The sequence below is a fragment of the Nothobranchius furzeri genome, chromosome 6, assembly GCF_043380555.1.
Source record: "Nothobranchius furzeri strain GRZ-AD chromosome 6, NfurGRZ-RIMD1, whole genome shotgun sequence".
NCBI classification, from domain to species: Eukaryota; Metazoa; Chordata; class Actinopteri; order Cyprinodontiformes; family Nothobranchiidae; genus Nothobranchius; species Nothobranchius furzeri.
In genome coordinates, this window is record NC_091746.1 from 52,126,369 (window position 1) to 52,147,947 (window position 21,579).

Consider the following 21,579-nt stretch of genomic DNA (forward strand, 5'->3'; position numbering starts at 1 on the left):
TTAATAATATGTGCTGTTATTCAGTTATTTTTGGCTACATGTTTATAATAAGTTATTATTTAAAAAGTTGAGGTTAACATTTTTTCTCCAGTGAGATAATTTTTGTTTAAAGACGAGAGTCATTGTAGTCTTCTGATTGAACCCTCTCAAACTTGTAAATCATTCAGATTCTTGATTTTCTAACTCTGTGCACATCCGTCACATGCTTAAATAAAAACTTTTTCTTTGTATTTTTGCTTCTGTCATTGTAAACATTATCGTTGTGGTTCCCACAGAGGTTCCCTTCTCTTGATAGCTCTGGAAAGCTGTAACTTCACCATATTAAAGGAATTAAGTGTAAAAATTTGAATTTCAATATCCAATCACTAAACATTTAGTACAGCCGAATTAACATTTACAACTGTAGCCAAGCAGCTGTAGCAAATCTGTAAAACAAGCTAGATTAAAACATTTTTTCATGCTTCTTAACAACGTAGAACTATAAATATATTGTGGAGATTAAAAAATAATAAGCTGGTTTACTCGCTTTTGTCTAATAACCTCCACCAATGACACGTCTGGGACCAAAAACAACTATTGAACCATTCGGTTGCTGGTCTCACCGAACCGCCGCACATCCCTGGGTTCTCCACTCATTGCTCACGTATTTAGCAGCAGAACACCACTGGTGTGAGAGGTTCTCCACTCAGTAACATCCGAAAAGGAGAAACAGCTGATAACACTTCAACTTTAGGACAAACTGCCAGAGTCGTTTGGAGTCATGGACAACAAAAGATGTTTGGACCTAGAAAAAGGTGGCTGGTGTTTAGCACTATCTCGTTTCCTCTGGCAATGGTAAATATGCTGTATTTGTATAGCGCCTTCTTAGTATTCTACAACCCCCCAAGGCGCTTCACAACAATCAGTCATCCACCCATTCACACACTGATGATGATGAGCTACAATGTAGCCACAGCTGCTTTGGGGTGCACTGACAACGGCAAGGCTTGCCGAACACAGGCCCCACCAATCCCTCCGACCACCACAAGCAGGCAAGGAGGGTTTAGTGTCATGCCCAAGGACACAACAGCAGCATTCTCTGGTGGGAGCTGGGATCGAACCTGTAACCTTCCAAATACTGGACAACTCGCTCTACCTGCTGAGCTGCCCCTGTCCCAGTAAAGCACGTTCCAGTATCATCCAGAGTCTATACCAGGCCCAGTGATGATAGCCGATAGGAGGGCCGGGTGAGAGGTTGTGACCATGTTTGTGTTTAAAAACTAGCTTGATTAGCAGATTTGCTATTGCAGCTTTAAGTCTTTAAATGTCAAAGGCAGAAATAATAGTCAAGGTTTGGCTAACATGGGAGTAAGTCCTTTGATTAAGTTTAAAAGCCTTTTATTCTTTAACCAGCTAATATTACAGCTCAGTTTCTCCAGTTTGTGAATGACTAAAGCCCAATAACTGTGCTTTTGTCTGCTCAAAGTGCTATTTTGAGTTGGATGTGTTTTAGACGCAGCATGTTGGCTTGTGAAACTCCCTCCCTCACAAACTCCCTTCCCATTTCCCGTCTCTCATGCTTCCAATTGGAAGCAAACGGTTTATGAGAGCCTTGTGACTAAGAGTAACCAAACTATTATCTCAGTCTCAGAACGGGGCCTGTTTCTCCAGCACAGCGCTGATGTAATGCTCACACTCTGCTGTCAGTTTAAATTTAAATATTAGAACAAGGTGATATTCAGACGTCTGACCCAGCTGGAGGGTAACATTTACATGTAAGACATGGAAAAATAAAACTGTGCTGCAGCTTTAAAGTGGCACAGTTACTTTATGCAATGATACAATTTTAACTCAATTTCTGTGTTTTTGTGTAAATAAACACAAATGTATGTAATCAATACTCCACAATTTGAAGTTTTTTTGTTCTTAATGTGCTCAATTAAGAGGCCCTCAATTGATTTTACAAACTTTTCATCCAGCAGCCTGAAAACATTCTTATCGAACAGTTTCCCTAACATTAGAAGAAATAAAGCGTGACAGGTAGCAGGACAGAAGAGGTAGATCCTTACCGAAGCTGATGCTGTGCCTGCTTGTTGTCCTGCAGGACTTCTGGGCCGTCTGGATGATCACTCCTTCAGCAGTGACCTGCTCCATTTGGTCAGCCTGGCTTCATTTGACTAATTCAATAAGAGAGCTTGTGATGAGCTGTCCCTTTGAATAAGAGAGGCGGCCAAAGCAGAGGACAACAGTTCTCTCTAAATGCCACAAATGCACAATGTCTTTAAACTCAGAGCTTGATCTTTTTTCTTTCACTTCCCTCACATTTATGTGTTATTTGTTGCAATAAACGCGCCTTTCTGAGTGATTTCCAATGAAAAAAACACCATGCAGGCACGCATTTAGAAAAGTCTTTAAACGAGCCACATCAATGGAAATTACTGTCGTCATCAGGCCCTGCTCCTCTCCCAGATGCTAGTCTCTGGCCTGAAACCGCTCTCCCCTGACCAGCACAGGTTATGTGGCTTAGGCGACTATCGTCATGTAGACACTTAACCCGCCTTGCCTGCTGTTGGTGGTCTGAGGGACCGGTGCTGCCCGTGTACGGCTTCTGTCAGTGCGCTCCAGGGCAGCTGTGGCTACATTGTAGCTCATCACCACCAGTGTGTGAGTGTGTGCGCATGGGTTGTGAAGTGTTCTGAATGCGCTTTACAAATACAAGCCATTTATTTCTTGATAACGTCCCGCTACGAACAACAGATTTAAATAAAACAGTTATTTTGTTCAAAATATAAAACTGCCTTGTCTCTGCACGCAATGATCAACTTAACCCACAAATGATGCAAAACAATGTTTATTATCATGATTTACATCAGACTGAACTTAACTAAAAAGGTAAAAAAACAAAACAGTGCATTAACACGAACATCGGCACTGTACAATACAGTACATTAACTCACCGAAAACAAAACATTAAGAGAAATTCACCTTACATCCAGGAAGCTATGCTTCCCCCAGTTTGATTTCACTCAAACTCACATGCTTTGGAATAAACTTGTGCTCTATATGTACAATAAATACTTCTTTTGATTATAACATGTCTGAGCGTCCTCGATGCCTGGCTCTGAGCTGGGATTGTCATTTTGAAGCCTGTTTTCTGGAATTAATGCAATAAAGAAAACCAACAGATGTTTGGCCAAATTACAGATGATCAAAAGCCATTTGTTTTTGCTGTGATATAAACACAATCACTCAGGATGACTTCTCAATTCACAAGAGCATCATCAGCATTTTCTTAATACTGAAATGTGTCTGCAAGCTAATGTGTGACAGGAGAAAGGTATGCAGACTGGTACGTTTTCAAAGGCAAATCCAGCTCATCTAATAAGTTTATAATCTTATAATGCTTTTTTTCTCATTCCAGCAAATGTGGTTCAGTAAAACTACTGAACCATTACAAAGCATCACGAGTCTTGACAAATTCAAACACAGTATTATTTCATCATTATTATTCGTCAATATAAGATGGAAGTTCATTAAATATGTAAATATTGATGGAGAAGAAGCCAGCATGTGCTTGAGCATAAAATGTGTGTTTGCATACAGTATTTATGTGCGGAGTGAAAACACACTGCACAAAGCATAACTATTCAGGGAATGCAAACGCACAAAGGCTGCTGTGCTTTACGACAGAGCTATGGCCAAAGATAAGGCACTTTAATTCAAAAGCATATTCAAAACAAACTATGGGATTCAGTCCCACGAGAGATGAGAAGCTTTTTTTTTATGAATGTAGAGAAAATTAATTAGGATTAAAGTAACAGTCTGATGCAGTCTGGAGGTTGGCTTGTCACCGTGGCAACCAAGACAGATCATTTGTGTAATGTTATGAAAGCCAAGGGCCAATGTTTAACCAAATAAAACCAAGTAACGTTAACTAAACCTGACAAACTGACAAGTAAAAAAATTAAAATGTTGTTAAATCTAACATGAACCTATAAATCTTTCAAGTGAGGATCTGCTTTTAGATCTTTATCATGATTGTGTAGCAGATTTTGTGACATCGTTGTTTTTCTGTAAATAACAAGATTACAAGCTCAATTAAAATGAAACATTTTTAATGCAAAATAAATCAAACATTAGATGTAAAACTGTCCTTTTGCAAATTTTAAGCATCCATTAGCCTTCACAAAGCAGCGACACGGCTGCAACACGATTATGAACTAGAAATATCTTACCACTAGTAAATATGTCTTTGAACAGCATCAGTTTGGAAAAACAGAGATGAACTATTTCTTTGAAGGTTGCCCTATTCAGACTAATAGTTAGCTGGCCAGAACTCATACCCTTTTTTCTACTCTCAGTTAGGTAAACGCTCTGTCTACAGTTGCTGGGATCTAAATTAAACTTTTAGCAGAAACACCTCAAAAGATCTGAACCATGCCTTCAGCGTTCGAAACAAACACATTTATTTGGTTGGTTGCAGTTTGCAACTTAACCACTAGAGGTCAGTAGAAAAAAGTTTGTGTTAATTAACGATACAATGTTCCAACCATCTGGCTTAACAGGAATGACGTCAATCTTCTCAACAACCTTTGAAAATTTTGTGAAATTTTCAAATAAACCCCTTTAAGCATGCTTAGAGTCACCGATGGTCCTGTAACCGGGTAAAATACTAGAACTTTGGGTTGGAATTTCAAATAACTCAAATCTCAACAGCAGTCAAAAACTTTCAGCAATTTGTGCTGTTACATTAATGCTCCGATGAACATGTGAAGAAAAATAACAACAAAAAGAAAAAAAGGGGGAAAAAGACCCTTAAACTATTCAAATCTAATTGACGAAGCAAACCCGAAGCTCCTCCAGATGCAGTTAGGAGACAGAAAGGAAAACACAGTGTGCATTGTAGTTGTCACCACAGTTAAAGTAAAGTAACATTCATTCGCTGCACGGTTTAATTCTTCTCCTGAAGTGCACAGAACACAGGACTGGAACATGTATGTGCTGTTCCTGCACACAAACAAGAACCTTTCACTATCACTCGAGCACATCCAGCATGCAAAAAACACACATGAACAGAAAAAAAAACCCCACCTTATGGCACCAAATTACGTAAACTGTAAAAATATGTCTCAGGCTATCGACACGTAAATAAATAAATAAATAAATGATTGTCTATTAGTCAAACCTGTGCATGTTAGACTATTCAGCTGTTTGTTAATCAAATTTCTGGTGACGTTTACTTCATTTCACCAAACAGTGAAATACCAAACCAGAACCTGTTGTCGACTCTTAGCTTTCTGATGATCGTTACAGCAAATAAAATAAATACATAAATAAAAAACACAAATGACCTCAGCTCAACATTGTAAGAAAATAAAAGCAGTTTTCTGAAACAACAATGCTTTATTTTGTAGGTTTTCACTTCTGGTTTAGCATGCTTCACAAATATTTGCAGCTATACATCTTAAATATACCTGTGTGGGTGAGTAGATACTAAGAATATGTGTAGATGTAAAGAAAAGTAGCTTTTAGTGGCTGCTGGGAAGATAAAAACACCCAAAAAATGTGATGCAGGAACAGGAAACAGCTTTGGCTATATATAAATGGTCTGATTCAGATTCTAACAGACCGATTAATAAAGAGAACATTTTTAACACCAAAACATTTTAGGCATCTTTTGTTTCCACGATGAAAATTACAACATAAAGACAACAGATATGTGAAACATGCGTCTTGTGCAAACATGGACGCTCATATCTGGGCTAAACTTAGCACTTAAAGTTGAATTAACATCAGCGGAGATCAGTAGCCAGAGAACAAAACCCTCTTTGACCAAAAGAGAAAAATAGGCTTAATGACTCCAAACATGGAAGGGTAAGAACTCACACAGACCTTTTTAAAAAATATATAGTATCTCACATGAAATGCCCTTTAACGATGCAAAAGCAGCAGGAAAATCTGACCTGCGGAGGGAGACAGAGGATGTTAAAGGCTGTTATTATAGTGTGCCTTTATAAAAACTGTTGCTGAGCTGGAGTGAAAACAGAAAACCGACGAAAGCAGTGTGCAAACTCAGGTCCAGATGCTCTCTGGCATCAGAAATTAGATCCAACAAACCGCCACAAGCTCAACAAACCCAACTGTTGAAGGTAGGGTGGCAAGATTTCCGCTGAGATGAAGGGAAACTGTGTGAGAACCTTCATGTACGATGAGACAGATGGGCTGCTCTCAGGTCTTCATCACCAGCCTCGTCTGAATCGGGCGCCTATGACAGGGTGTTCTGTGTGGACAACTGCAGCTTAAAACAAAGTTGTGAGGAAAAGCCGTTACAGTAGAGGTCATCTGGTACGACACCAAGATCTGGGTCACACCCGAGGCAGTACCACGCCAGCTCCTTCATCAAGTCCAGTTCCTGATTTAAGGCAGAGGCCCTACTGGAAGCTGGCTCTCCATGGCCATGCTCGGCAGCTTCAGTTCAACGCCAAATTTAATCCCAAGTCCGGGCATCTGAAGTTGGGCCAGAGACTGCTCACCTGCGCAACCAAACTCTAAACCCTCAGGCTCCGTCACACCAATAGCCTTGGTACCCTGCCTGGATATTACCTCCTGAGGTTCGTCCATGTCCTCCGCCTGTGCCAGGCTGCCGTCAAGAGCCGTCTCCTCACAGTTCATGGGGGAGAAAAGTTTCTGGTGATTGTTCTGGGGGACGGACGTGTCACTAAGAGTGCATGTGGCACAGTGGTAGAAATGAGTGCTAGGCTGTACCAAGTTAGGCTGGACGACTGCAGGGGCTGGCAGAGACTGGAGAACTGGGGTGGAGGCGAAGTGTGTCCCTGGGGGGTCTATGCATATGGAAGGAATGGAGCAATGGCGGGAGGGGTTAAGGCGGTGGGAACGGCCTCCTGTAGGACGGTCGCAGCGGCGTCCTTGTGGCAGACGGATGCAGTCTTTGCAGGACTGGTAGGAAGGCTTCACTTTTAAAGGGTTTCCTGTGCTAGCGCTATCCTGGAAGATCAAAGTAGGAAAACATACAGAAAAGGATTAGCAGCAGCTCTAAGAATCCAAGTTTTCGCCAATATTCAATAAAAATGTGTGACTTCATCAAGACATTCATCGTCTCAACTTACATCAAAAGCTGCAGGACAGCTGCGCTTTGCAGCCAGACGGTTGCTGTTGTTGGTGTTCAGATTAGCTAAACCCAACTGGCTCTCCTCAGTTCTGTCAGCCTCCTCCTCTGTTTTCCTCCCATCTGCATTTCCAGGTGTTTGAGCCAAGGCCGCCATCTCAGCCTCCTCTTTCTTGGCCTCTTCCTCGTCCTCCTCTTCCAAAGTGCTGAACTCCAGCCTCAGCCTCATGTCTTCCATGGGATCAAGGCGCCCGCAGGTCTGAGCTGCCGTGCCCTCACCAGGCAGGGCTAAGTGGGCCATTGGGAACCCCTCATCCTCCAACAGAGCGTCCCTCTCAACGTCTTCAATTTCAATAAAAACTCTCTCCATGCCAAGAAGAGGAGGTCCCCGTACCGGAGTGGAGGGTTCACTGTCGAGCGCAGAGTCTGATAAGCGTCTGAAGTAGTAGTTATAGTTTAGAGAGTCTAGGGGCTCCATCTCCAGACCCCTACAGGGAGACGCCCCGCAGCCTCCCCAGGCTTCCTCGTCTCTAAGCACCGGTGTCCCCTCGCCGCCGGCGCAGTGACCGCAGGCTTGCAGATGATCAGATCCCTCCTCATCCGCACCGGGCCTCCACAGCTTGTTATGGCGCTGTTTACTGAGAAAGCAAAAGAACACCTTAAAGCAGCACTCCGGAGTTTTCCCCCTTTCAGGAAATATGTTTTTTTAGAAATCTATAAAAGTGACAGTCTTACCCTGTACTGTATGATGTAGGCAATATGTCAGCTTCCTTTTTTGCTAAGCCTGCCCCATCCCATAGAGCAATAGGGTAAATGGTCTGTATTTGATAAAGCGCCTTCTAGAGTCCTGGAACCCCCCAAGGCGCTTTAAAACACAATCAGTCATTCACCCATTCACACACACATTCACACCTTGATGTTGATGAGCTATAACATAGCCACAGCTGCCCTGGGGCGCACTGACAGAGGCAAAGTGTCTTGCCCAAGCACACAACAGCAGCATTCTCTGGTCGGACCCGGGATCGAACCTGCAACCGTCCCAATTACTGGACAAGCCGCTCTACCTCCTGAGCTACTGCTGTCCCTGATATGAACTGAGCACCGTTCAGCATTAGCTAATAGTCTTAGACATTCTTTTACATAGAGATGTCAGCGTGAACACACATTTGCAGAAGTACCAAGACTGATGCAGAGTTGGCAAACTATAGTAAGTCTTTAAAAAGATGATGTAAGAATAATTATCATAAAACAACGTGTTGGCCAGCTAAACGTGCACGTTCAGGAACGGAAGGTGTTGCCTCCAGCCTCATTCACGGAAGCAGGAAGACGGTTGGATGTGCAATACATATTTTCCACCTGTAGATGGCGCCCTTTAAAACAAAATCTGGATTTCTGCTTTAATGTGTCTGTGGGGGGAATTGACTGAACACACTTCAACGACTCCAGTTATCCACCTTATTTAACTAGTGTAGCTGCGTGAAACAGCAGGTTTACTCACCTAGCATCAAGGATTCCCTCGTACTCCGCCAGCTGTCTCATGAACCCAGCATTTGGCTGAGCTATGCTCCTCTTCTGCTTGACGTAGTTGTATGCCTTCTCCAGCGACCAGCCAAACTCCTTCATTGCATAGGCAATAACTGTGGAGGCGGAGCGGCTCACTCCCATCTTACAGTGCACCAGGCACTTTGAATTGTTCTTCCTGTTTGACAAGAGAAAATCTTGAAAAAAAAGGCAATCTTATCGTTGTTTCTTAGCATTTATAATAGGGAGATAATCCCATTGCATTAGTTTATTGTTTAGGAATTCTCTTTTCAGGATTCTTTGTGCTTCAGCTTGATTTTACCATTTTTATTTATGAAAAATCAAAAGCAGAAAAGCGGTATTATCTCAGGTTTAATGTGGTTAGACAGTTGCATAGCAACCAGACCGCTCACACCACTTCACATATCTGTTTGTGATGCAGCCTGTTGGGATTCGGTGAGACTGGGATGAATTTAAAATCCCCGTACCCACAGGTAGTCAAAGAGAGGTTTAACCAAAAATTTTCAGTCATGTCACTTTTTCTGCACACGATCACTCTTTAGTGCAGTCTCACTTGGCTTTGACGATGAAGTTGTAGGTGTCGTTCCAGTGGGCCAGCAGGTCGGTGGCATCCTCGTCGTACACGCGAACATTGTGATAGGAAAACATTCCCGGGAAGAAGTTGTCAATCTCTCGGGTCGCATTCAAAATGTAACCAACTCTGCAACCAAAACAAGTGAGGGCTTATTTATCACCTCCTAAATAAGATGTCTCTGAACATGTGTAGCATTCGTTTTAGTAATTAAACTTATTTAGCAAAAGATGAAACAATCAAACTAAAATATATGATATTGCTGATATTAATACACATCAGCATCTATCCAATTCAATGTTTAAATCAAGTATTACAGCTGAATTAAGGTTTAAAAAATATATAATTATGTATCTGGAACATTGGATTTATCTAATACAAAACAAAACAATAAAACAATAAAAGTGTAACGTTGTTTAATGATGTAAAACATTTAAAGATGTTAGAATAATAATAATAAAAAGAACAGGACAGCAGCTAACCCGCAGTCACGAAGTTCTTCGAGGTTGGAGGCATTCCACTCAGAGCCCTGCAGAAGATACGAAACAAGAAACATGCTCAAGAAATCTCTCCAGTCATATTTTATATCTTAAAGATAAAGGATACAGGGGAACAAAGCTTATTTTAGCTTGAATTAAGAAGGGGCGGATTGTATAAAGATACAGAAAACAAGCAAACACCTAAATGAAACCACAAACAAGAATTCAAACCCGTTTAAACCAAAACACTCAAAAGATGAGCTTTAGAACCAGTGTCTGACAGCAGCTGGGGCCATTTGAGAAAACCTGAAAATCAGTATTTCACGTGAATGGAAGAGCTTCATTGCTGCTGTGCTGGAATTTAGAATTTAGCAGGAAAATCTAGAATTCTCTCAAAACCGTAACAGTCACTAGATGTAGTTCTTGTGACTCAGAAGGTCTGAGAAGCATCTTTGGGAGAGGGTGGTGACCAAATTTTGAACAAATTCAGATGCAAACAATTGAATGCATTCACTTCAAGAAGAAAGCACAAAACTTTTCTCAAAACGTCATATGAACCAATTCAGTGTGGTTGTGAGGAAAAAAAGGGATCTTTTCCCAAGGTTTTGCTTCTCCATCTTGGCATCAGTATTCAAAACCCAGAGATTACCTGTGTTCATCACCATTACATTTGAATTCAGGTATTGTGTATGAAAAGAAACTCTAATCAGTTTAACTTAACAAAGTTTGTTAATGCAAAGCAAAATCTACTGTTTAAAGGTGCTAAACACTTGTTCAATCAATACATTTGCAGTGGTCACTAGTAGGAATCAACAGCCTTCCCCGTCGCGAGTCAAGATGGGTAAGTCCATGAATGGTCAGCGACAGTGTGACGCAGATCTGTCAGGATTTTTATATTCATGAGTTTCACCGTCTATGTTCTAACTAATGCAGGAGATAGATGTAGACAGAGTGACCGATTATAATCAGAAATAATCCTAAAAGATTACTTCACACCATTAATCAGCTTTTTACTCAAATTTAAAGGGGGCATATTATGACTTTTTTCTTAAGTTATATGAGTTTTATGGTCGATGCAAAGCACGTTTATGAAGTTCTTTGCACTAAGTCCCTCTCACGTAAACTGATTTAGCAGTTTTATTCTTGACGTTTTCAGTACCTTCCAGAATGAGCCGTTTCAGGGTTATGTCACTTTAAGAAAACAACTGGCCAAGTAAAAATGCAAACCAAGAAAAAGGAAAGCCAAGACGACATTAATTACATATTAACAATCTAGAAAAACAGTGGTAGCCCGATGAAAACTCATTTTAAGGATAAGAATTAATGTTTTTAATTTACTTTTTAATTTACAGTTAAATTAAACATCATCTTTAATTTTGTTATGCTCAGTGTTTAACCATTAAGAAATTATTAATTTGTTGATGTAGAAGGTAGAAGTAAACAAAAGCAGTAAACTCACCAGGAAAACGTGGTCAAAGATGAGCGTGGGCTTATCCATCTGACCCAGGATCAGGAGCATCTCGTTGTCTATGAACTCCTTGTATTCTTTAAGGTTACAGCTCATGTGTTGCTCCAGGTCGTTACGGATCTGAGGGAAACATATGAAGTACTCAGAACAGAACCTTCATAAAATGACAGTTAAGAAACCCTAACGAGAGTGTTGGTGGGCCACGGACCTCCTTAGAGGTGATGTTCTCCAGGTCTTGAAACATCATGATGTTGCGGAGTTTGGCCTTAATAACACACTCTGTTCTTTCTCGCTCAGTTGGCCTGGAAGGAAAACCCTTAAAATCAGAGGATTTTATTTAAACCAATCAGAACTTGAATTCTTGCTCTGTGTTATCCCCACCGGTCTGAAAACATGCTGGGAGAATCAGAACGGGTCGTCTCTAGGTCGGTCATTGTGTTCCACTCATTGATGAAGCTTTGCTCTGAGGTAATGCAGCTCTCGTAGAAGGACATCCATGTCAGAGCAATGCCTCCTGGGAAGTAGTTGAAGCGACGCGACGCCTCGCAGGCTTTATGGAGGACCTGCAGGGCAGACCTGTGGGAACACAGAGACTTTAGAACTGAAGACCTGTTATAACTCCAAAACTAACCAGTATGGCACCTGAAAACACTCAATTTAGTGGAGGCTCCAATGATGACATCATGGAGTAAAATTTTATAAATACTTAATTGTATGAATTCTCATCTCATAAATATGTGTCTATGTATGAATATACTTTTTTTTATTCTAAATAACTAATAAGATCCATCCATCCATCCATCATCCATCCATCCATCCATCCATCCATCCATCCATCCATCTTTTTTAAATCCTAAATAAATTGTAAAGTAGAAGTGTTAAACTAAATGTTGCATGCATAGCAAACAGGTCAATAGAAGACACCAAAATAACCATCCTTCACACAACCCTCACGCATCTAGACAGCAGCAACACCAATGTGAGAATGCCGTTTGTGGACTTCAGTTCTGCTTTTAATATAGTCCAACCCCACAAATTGGTATAAACTAAGCAACTTAGGACTCAGCAGCTCACTGTGTACATGGATATTGGACTTCATGAGCAACAGACCCCAGAACTTCAGAATGGGAGCGCACATTTCCTCCACCCTCATTGTGAATGTAGGGGCCCCACAAGGGTGTGTCCTTAGTCCTCTCTTATACTCACTCTTCACCAGGGGTGGACTGGGACCAAATTTGGCCCTGGCATTTTTACGAACCGTTGACATTCAGAGCGGGGTGGGGGGGTTTCGCTGAACGTGAGATCGGGGAGGTGGGGGTGATTGGCTTGGTGTTGTGTGTGCTGCTCGCGGACTAGTCTCTGTGTAGCCGAAAGTGAGAGCGGGCGTGGGGTTGGGTTTGTGTCACTCCAGGCTGGGCAAGCAGCTCACAGGGACAGTGCCAGAATGCCAGACAGGCCAGTCCACCCCTGCTCTTCACTCACGACTGCTCTCCAATCCACACCAGTAACACCATTATAAAGTTTGCTGACGACACCACCATCGTAGGACTGATCGACGACAATGAATCAGCCTACAGAGAGGAGATTCAGCAGCTGAAGCAGTCAATCAATCAATCAATCAAAGCTTTATTTATAAAGCGCCTTCCGCAACCCTGTCAGGAAGCCCAAAGCGCTGAGCAGTGGTGTAACCACAACAACCTGCACCTAAAGAAGACATCAGAATAACAAAGCGAACTAAGCACTCAGCCATCAATATTGATGGGGAGAAGGTAGAAAGGGTAGAAAGCTTCAAGTTCCTCGGAGTCCGCATCTTGGCCAACCTTAGCTGGTCCACAAACATCTCCCAACAGGTAGGGAAAACACAACAAAGGCTGTACTTTCTAAGGAAACTGTGTCAGGTCCAAATACCCCAGAGACAGCTAGTTAGCGTCTACCGCTCCACCACTGAGAGCCTTATGACTTACTGCTGCACCGAAGAGGACAAGAGGAAGCTGCAGCGGGTGGTAAAGGCTGCAGAGCGAGCGATTGGCACCTCACTAACCCCTCTCAGAAACATCTATGCAAATTTCAGCAGAAGGCCAGCATCATTTTCAAGGACCCCTTGCATCCTGAACTCACTATTTTGCCTCCTTCCCCCTGGTAAACGCCACAGGTCAATCAGGACAAAATCAAACAGACTCAGTAGGAGCTTTTACCCACAGGCTGTCCATGCTCTTCCTCCACACTGATTAAAAGGTAACTGCTCCACCAACACTCATGAACATGGACACTGCACCTTATTTATATTTACAAATTGCATTTCTATGCATATGGAAATGCAAACGGCATTCTTATCTTTTAACTGTATTTATTACAACCTTGTTTATTATGGTTTTAGCAACACCCCCCAAACCCAACTCAATGTGCAATTAGGGTTGCCACGGTAACTGGTGTAGCGGTAAACCCCGGTAAAAAAGTTGACAATAATAATTACCGTCTTGTTTTAAAAAAAACTATATTATCTCGGTGGGTTTACCGTGGCTGCGGTGTTGGCACGGTGACCCTTACCAGCCTGCTGAAGTTGTCTGCTGCACATGCGCACTTTGATGTTTGCAACCAAAACTTTCTTGAAGCTAAAGCTGAAATAATGGCCAAAGGAGGAGACGGCAGCGCTCAGGACATTTATTATCCCTCAAAGAAGACAAAGTGGGAAGTAAGGGCATCTTTTGGATATCTGAAGAATGCCGAGGGACAGTTGATAGAAGACGGCTATCCTGTTTGCAGCACGTGCAGAAAAAGTGTCTGTGAAAGGCAGCAACGCTTCAAATCTCATGACACATCTGCGTGGCCATCACCCACAACTCTACAGTCAACGCAAGGCAAGCTAACGTTAGCGTTTTAGCTAAAATGCGTGATCCGAGGATTTGGGTTGAGGGAGAATGCAACGAGTCGCTATATAAAGCAGCCGCAGCGCCGCTACCTGCATATAAACCGTGTCGTGGACACCCCCATGTTGAAATGACGCTATGCATTACGGGGCTCCCAGGGGCCGATAAGAGTTGGTCTCTCTCCGAGAATAATTATGAATTTATGACATTTTCCCAAATCTGCAAAGCTCACTGGAAGGACACAAACCGAGGACAATATTTCCCTGATATAGGGGTTATTACTCAAGTAAGGGTAAAAAAGTATCTAATTAGAAGGCTACTTGAGTACTGAGTATCACCTGATCTAATATTTTTAAATGATGACATCAAACAGACAAAAAATAAGAAGTTATGGGCAAATATTGGTATTTTAAAGACTAAAGAGGAAAAATGTAAATAAATAACATAATTACAAAATAACACATTTTAGGCAAAATTTAGACAAACTGAGGACAATATTTCCTGACATACAGGGTTTATTTAATTGTGTGAAAATGTAGCACGTTTAAAAAAATACAGCGATAATACCGAAAACCGTGGTAATTTTGGTCACAATAACCGTGAGGTTAAATTTTCACACCGTGACAACAGCAATACACAGCTTATTTTTGAAATACAGAATTCTTCCTTTTAGTAAATATTTGTTATTTTATCTCTTCCGTTATGGTGTACCACATGTACATGCGAGATGCCAAGCTGCCTTTCATTGTTCTTGCAGCAGTGACAATAAAGATTTATTCCATTCTAGAGTGATGACACAAGTTCATAAATGTTTAATTATCTCCACAGGTTGCAGTTCACTTTATTAGATCAATAATATAAACATTTAAAAACATCAGCTGAAACTTCTGTTAGTAAAAATCAAAATTATTGGTCAAAATCAAACTTTAGTGTTCCAGCTTTAAATAAAATAATTTAATCATGTATTTAAAACTATATATTCTTTTGTGTTGCTGAAATGACAAATAATTGTTGCAATTGTGTGGAAATGTGTTTAAATACAATTACAGACATGCACATTTATTTTTCAGTCTAAATATGTATAATATACTGTTTGTTTATTATGTATACTCTAAGCTGAATTACTGAAATAAATGATATTCTGATTTTTCCAGTTTCATCTGTATGTGTGGAACAGAATAAACAGAAAGTCCTACTTTAAAGGTGGCTGGGATGAGCCAAAACCTGTTTATTTCAGGAACTCCTAAATAATTTGCTCCTCCTACTCTGATAAGACCAGACTTCCCACAAAGAGTGTACTTACCACATGGCCTGCACTGACACGGGCTTGAAGACATGTGACCGCCCTGCCGTGTTCACACTGAAGCCTCTGATGACGAAAAAGAACAGAAAGGATCCGTTTGAGTTTGGATGGGACTCATTCGTGGGACTATTCATGTCACCAAACAGTGGAACATTCCTCCGGCTCTCGCTGACAATGTTACCAGGCCAGCAGGAACTGTTCTCATGGAGAAAACTTAATGCAGTTTACTTTACTTCCACTGGGAGGCATTAAAGCCCACAACAAAGTATTTGGGAAAAACGGCAACAGATTTGAATGCAATAACTGAGTGGAACTCACCCGTCTCCGTCCAAATGTATGTTGGTGTCACTCCACAGAGGAAGGACCATCCCAATGGAGCAGCTTTTACTGCAGGACAAAATTATTTCAGCGAAGGAGATCGATTTAACTGAAAGTAGACAGAACACGTAGCTGCAGACGGATTATACCTGTCCTTATCTGTGAAGTCCATTCCCAGGACAACATTTTCCTCTGTGTCTTGATGGCCGTTGGTGTAGATAACCACCATGTAACGCACCCGCTCTGAACACACGCTCTCCAACCGCACAGCCTGGAAGACAAGGGTGAACAAATTCTTACACAACATCTCATGTTGCCAAGTCACAGCAGAAAAACAACTAGGGAGACTAATTTGGGTTTTACAATGTGGTTCTTCATAAATGGCCTTTACCCCCCCCCCCCAAAGTGCATTACAACAGTTATTCACCCATTCACACACACAATCACACACTGGTGGTGGCAAACTACAATGTAGCCACGGTTGCCCTAGGCACACTGACAGAGGCGAGACTGCCGAACACTGGCGCCACCGATCCCTCTGAACACCACCAACAGGCAAGGCAGGTTAAGTGTCTTGCCCAAGGGCACAAAAACGGACACAGACGGGGCTGAAACCTGCAGCCCCCCAGTTATGAGGCAGGCACTCATGTCCTCTGCCACCTTTGCATAAGGAATGGATAACTGGTGCAGCCAATTTAATATTTACTGAAATTAAAGCAGCTTCAATGGGAATTTTGAAGGTTTTCCAGCACTTTAAGTTGGAGATTATTTAGTTATGCACGAACAGTACATAAAAAGTGTGCTCAAAATAATTGTTCCACAAATCCAGTTTTGTGCACTTTTTTCCTAATTCTAATAACATGAATAATGTATAAATGCTACATTAAAACGGACACATTTTCAATTACTCCAAGTAGCCATAATATCCTTCATTCTGTCCAATAAAGCTCTGGATAAATAATAAACCCACTGCGTTTGTAGCAGAAACAACTGACCAGTTTGATGCGATCTTCAGACCTCAGGACTTTAAACATGACCTGCAGATGCTGAGGTAAGTCACCTGGAAATGAAAAACATTAGATGATTAGACTATTGACTGGAATAGATGCGAACTCATTGGTCAGGTTGGTGAAGCAGCCTTTAATCCAGCCAATCAGGTTTGAGAGTCAACAAAGATCATCCTTAATGGGGGGATTTTCTTTTCTAAGGTTAAGTGTTTTCACATGAAACTGCACAAAATATAGTAAAATCAACAGTTAAATACCAACTACAACCTGGACATCCAGCTTCTTCTGAGTATTCATTGTTGATTTTCTTTCTCAGCCAGATATAAAAAGTTTGGGGTGAATACAACCTTGTCATAAACTGAACTTTTAACTAAGCAAAACTTGTCATGTTTTTGGTATAAAATCACTTGAGATTATACAGAGATGAAAAGGCCAGATTGACAGAAACTTCTAAGAGCTTGATTAAACTGAACTATTTTGAGATTTCAAATGCAACTTTAACCACAACAAAAACATTATAAATAATAACAATAATTACGTTTTATTTATAACTTAGCTTACATTTGACAAGCAAATCTCAAAGTGCTACAAAGTAAGAGAAACAATTAAAAACACACAAAGTGATTTAAAAAAAGAAAAGAAAACAAACATTCAATGTCCAAATGCTGAAGTAAACAAAAGCAATCAAAAAGTTTTAGACAATTAAAAAATGAATTAAAAGCTTCTTAAAGGACTTTAAAAAAAATCTGTATTTTTTCTCATGTTCATTAAAGCCACAGTGTGTAATATTTTCACTTGTTTACTATCAAATTCTGTGTATCGTGTTAACAAACTTGTCATTTTTCAATAATATTTCTCACCCAGTTATACTCTAAATATTCTTATTAGTTTGAAATTTAAAATAAACAATTAAATTAAAATAAACTGTGGTTGACGCTCCATAGCCATGCGCCATCTTGAAATACCGTAGCTCAGGCGTTGGGAACCCTGGTCCTCGAGGGCCGGGATCCTGCATGTCTTTGCTCCAGCACTTGTGATTAAGTGGTTGAGCCACCTGTTCAGCAGCTCATCAGGCTCTGCAGAAGCCTGTTAATCACCTACTGATTGAAATCAGGTGTGTTGAAGCAGGGCTGAAATAAAAATATGCTGGAAAGCGGCCCTCGATGGACCAGGGTTCCCAACCCCAGCCGTAGCTGTTTAGGGACATACAAGAACGCTCCGAGTAGAACGCTCCGTGTTTCGTGTTTTTGCTTTGACATGAAATTTCTCCTCCCTCTAACGTTGAGCGGGGACAACGCTGGTTCTCTCTGAGGCAGCCTTACTGGTTTGGAGAAATTCTCTTCCTTCCCCTTGGGTTGCTTGCCCTGCTCTAACGACACGTGATTGCTGGATTGAAAGCAGGAAGTCGTGTCCTGTGAATATAGTGGTATGCGAAAGTTTGGGCAGCCCAGTTAATCTTTATGATTTTATTGTATAAATTGTTGGTTGTTTCAATAAAAATTTTCAGTAAAATAAGTCATATAGGAGACAGTATTTGAGAAGTGAAACTAAGTTTTTAGGATTTACAGAAAGTCTGCAATTATTGTTTAAACATTTGACAGGTGCATAAATTTGGGCACCGCAAAAAAAGAATGAACTCAATTCCCCTCATTTAGTAGATCCTCCTTTTGCAGAAACAACAGCCTCTAAACCCTTCCTATAGCTTCCAGTGAGTGTCTGGATTCTGGCTGAAGGTATTTTGGAGCATTCTTCTTTATAGAACATCTCTAGTTCATTCAGGTTTGATGCTTCTGAGCATGGACAGCTCTCGTTAACTCACACCACAGATTTTCAATTACTCATTCACTGCCATTGACGACAAAAGTCATCATTTTAAATCCAACCGTTCACTGTCAATGACGACTAAAGTCGTCATTAGCATTTTTTACTGTGTGGCTGTCCCCCTGCACCGTAAGAACAAACACCCCAGCTCTAAAGCCAATCTTCATCCACGTACGTCACATGTCACGTGATCAGGAAGCAGAAAATCCATGTGTTAGGAGATTGTTTTGGGCGGCTGCTGTAAAAAAGTGAGGCGCAAACTGGAATAACGGATAACGCCCGAAACACGCAGATTCTTCCTGATGCAAGAGGTGAGTCTCTGCTTTGTTTTGGTTGTTTGGGTGCTGACATCATCCTAGTGCGCAATGTTCTGTGACTCTTAAAAAAACAGTAAAAATGCTGAAAAACGCTAGCAGTTGTAACGTGATGAAGGAGCTATTTCCACCAGTGCCAGAGTACATGAAACAGCCTCAAGGTCATGCATTCACTTCTAAACTGTTTACATTCCAGCAATGAAGACAGAAGATGAAGACTGCTTTCTTTTCTTTTATTAAAAGCCAAAGAACTCTATTTTCAATAAAGCTAATCTATGTTTATGTTTATTATGTTTATTACAATTTATAACCTATGGGGCATGTTGTGATCTGTGGGGGAAACCGGAGTACCCGGAGGAAACCCACGCATGCATGGGGAGAACACGCGACTCCACACAGCCGCCGCAGCCGAGCCGAGTTTCGAACCTGCAACCTTCGTGCTGCGAGGCAACAGTGCTAACCACTGCGCCACCATGCAGCCCATCTAAACAACTGTTAGTCAATAATAACCATGTGACCGATCTGTGAAATCACAATATTATGATTAATATGTTTTAATAAGTAAATGACTTATTCTAGCCACTAGACACGCTGATACACTAAGGTAAATAATCACATGACATATTGCTGTCACTGATCCGATCAGAACCTTCACGTCTGAAGCATGGCAGGGTCTCTGTGGTGTTTATTTAATCTGTCAGCTTCGATTTGTCCAGAATCATAAACATCCAGATTACTAAAACAGTCCAACGCCATTTTAAGTTCAGTATTCAACAAGGTCTCAAGATCCCCTGAAGTTCACCGCATGCTAAGTGAAGTATGGAAAGGCCATCTATACTTCCCTTTTTAAGCTAAGAACTGCCAAGCTGGGAAATCTTGTCGTTATTATCAACAAACAACGGTTCCTTCAGAATAAAAGCTGAACCCGCTGACCCAAGGAGGGTCCACTTTGACGCTGTGAAACACCTGTCGCTTTTTACCTGGATACTATCCAAAGACTGGTTTGTCGTGCTGTTGACGCCGTTTCATCGGCTCCTGTACCAGCGGAGGGTCTGTGGACCTGGCATCCGGATCTGTACGGAAGTCTCACTGAAGGGTATGTAGATGCGACATAAATGGCGTCTCGTGTTTTCATGACCACGGTCCAAATGTTGATCATTTAGGAGCAAAACATCATCTCCCACTCAGACTCGCTTCTCCAGAACGGAGGTTCTGAACTGACATCGCACCAACACACACTCCACCTCACATTTCATTCCAACAACATCCATCATTAGAGAGTTAGTCTTGTTAAATTGTTTAAAATTAATTTTAGTAATAAAATTTCTTAAACGTTTGAAAGTCTCTCTCTCTTCTCTTGTCTCTCAGTTCATGCAAAGTGTTTATTTAATTTACCTGTAATAAAAGAACCAATCTTCTGATTTAAATAACCCAGTGTCCATTAGATGGGATCCGTACTCGATATGGATCTTTAATGTCTATGGTCATTAATTACATTGTAACACTAACATTACACAGTGAAGGGCTTTTGGGATCAGGAAATGGCTGGCAGTGAATGAGTTAAGGTCTAGGGACTGAGATGGTCATTCCAGAACATTCTACTTGCTCCTCTGCATGAAGGCTAGAGTTGGGTATCATTTGAATTTGAACAATTCTGGTCCCAATTCCAATCTGTCCGATACTTTCAAGAGGTAGGGTCCAAAACAGAGTCTAAACACATTACATGGTTTAAATGACCCAGCTAATTATAGATCTTACTTGATGAAATCTATGAATAATGACATCACCTTAATTAAGACAAAAATATATTTTCAAGAAAAAAAAATTTGTAGCACAATTATGGGGCTAGGATTGGGACAATATATATGTAACTTGTACCAAGTGTTGTAACTTGAAACATGCTTTATAACTGTAACTTTCATTTTGTAGTATGTAATTCACATTTTGTAACACGTAACTTTTGTTAAAAATGTTTTATGATAATTTGTTATCATAATTTGCTAATTCATCTTTAAGGACTAATAGATATTTTCAGTCAGATGAACTTGACGAGACAAGTTGCAGCAAAATAAAATTAAGTTTTGTCTGAATATTGAGTGTACAAAAGTCACTGAAGGTAGGTTTTAGTGTGTGTGTGTGTGTGTATTTACCTGCATGTTTGTGGTGGGTAGGAGTCTTAGGTCCTTGTGCGTTGCCACCCTGCTGGAGGAAAAGGGCAGCTCCTTTGACCATGAAGAAGCTTTCACTGAGGCTACAAAAACAACAACAACAACAAAACAAAACGAAAAAAACAAACAAACAGAAAAGGCAATTGAGATCTTGATACGAGTGAAGTTTAGATACATTTGACCTTTGTACTTTTGACAGTCATTGCATTAGACACAATTCATTTAGCTTCACCAAGTCAATGTGTCATTTTTAACACATCTTTGTAATTAAATCTCTAATGCTTCCTTCACACTGGAGGCATCAGCGACGCAGAACAGCAGCAGAACGGTTTACTTGCATGCTTCGTTGCACGCCAGTCCATAACGGAAAAGAGATTAAAAATCCAACCCTTCTGAAGGGGACGAACTTAACACAAGAGATACCTACCTGCTGCTCCCTCAGATATAATAAATCAAGTGAAACCAGGATTTTCCCCATCAGTCAGCCCAATTATATCAGTCATAACCATCCCCCCAATTAAAGTAGTTAAAAAGACAAAAACTGACAATCTTTAAAAAAAAGCTGTTTTAAACAATTATAATAAAGTTTCCCCCATGTAACTGGATCTGGTAATCG

At 40.9% G+C, this 21,579-nt stretch overlaps 1 protein-coding gene across 2 annotated transcripts in view; it reads right to left on the reverse strand.

The window, feature by feature from the left end:
* Positions 1–6,202: 6,202 nt before the first annotated feature.
* ssh1b (slingshot protein phosphatase 1b) overlaps positions 6,203–21,579 on the reverse strand; it is a 29,011-nt gene continuing 13,634 nt past the window's right edge. For both annotated transcript variants that reach the window (XM_015941650.3, XM_015941645.3), the window contains 13 exons: positions 20,946–21,046; positions 16,649–16,713; positions 15,803–15,924; positions 15,654–15,722; positions 15,336–15,401; positions 11,547–11,741; positions 11,374–11,467; positions 11,157–11,285; positions 9,701–9,747; positions 9,201–9,347; positions 8,604–8,804; positions 7,107–7,743; positions 6,203–6,984 (listed from right to left, as the gene is read on the reverse strand). In XM_015941650.3, the coding sequence (XP_015797136.1) occupies positions 6,397–6,984; positions 7,107–7,743; positions 8,604–8,804; positions 9,201–9,347; positions 9,701–9,747; positions 11,157–11,285; positions 11,374–11,467; positions 11,547–11,741; positions 15,336–15,401; positions 15,654–15,722; positions 15,803–15,924; positions 16,649–16,713; positions 20,946–21,046 (2,461 nt within the window). In that variant the 3' untranslated portion in view covers positions 6,203–6,396. The remainder of the gene's footprint in view (positions 6,985–7,106; positions 7,744–8,603; positions 8,805–9,200; positions 9,348–9,700; positions 9,748–11,156; positions 11,286–11,373; positions 11,468–11,546; positions 11,742–15,335; positions 15,402–15,653; positions 15,723–15,802; positions 15,925–16,648; positions 16,714–20,945; positions 21,047–21,579) is intronic.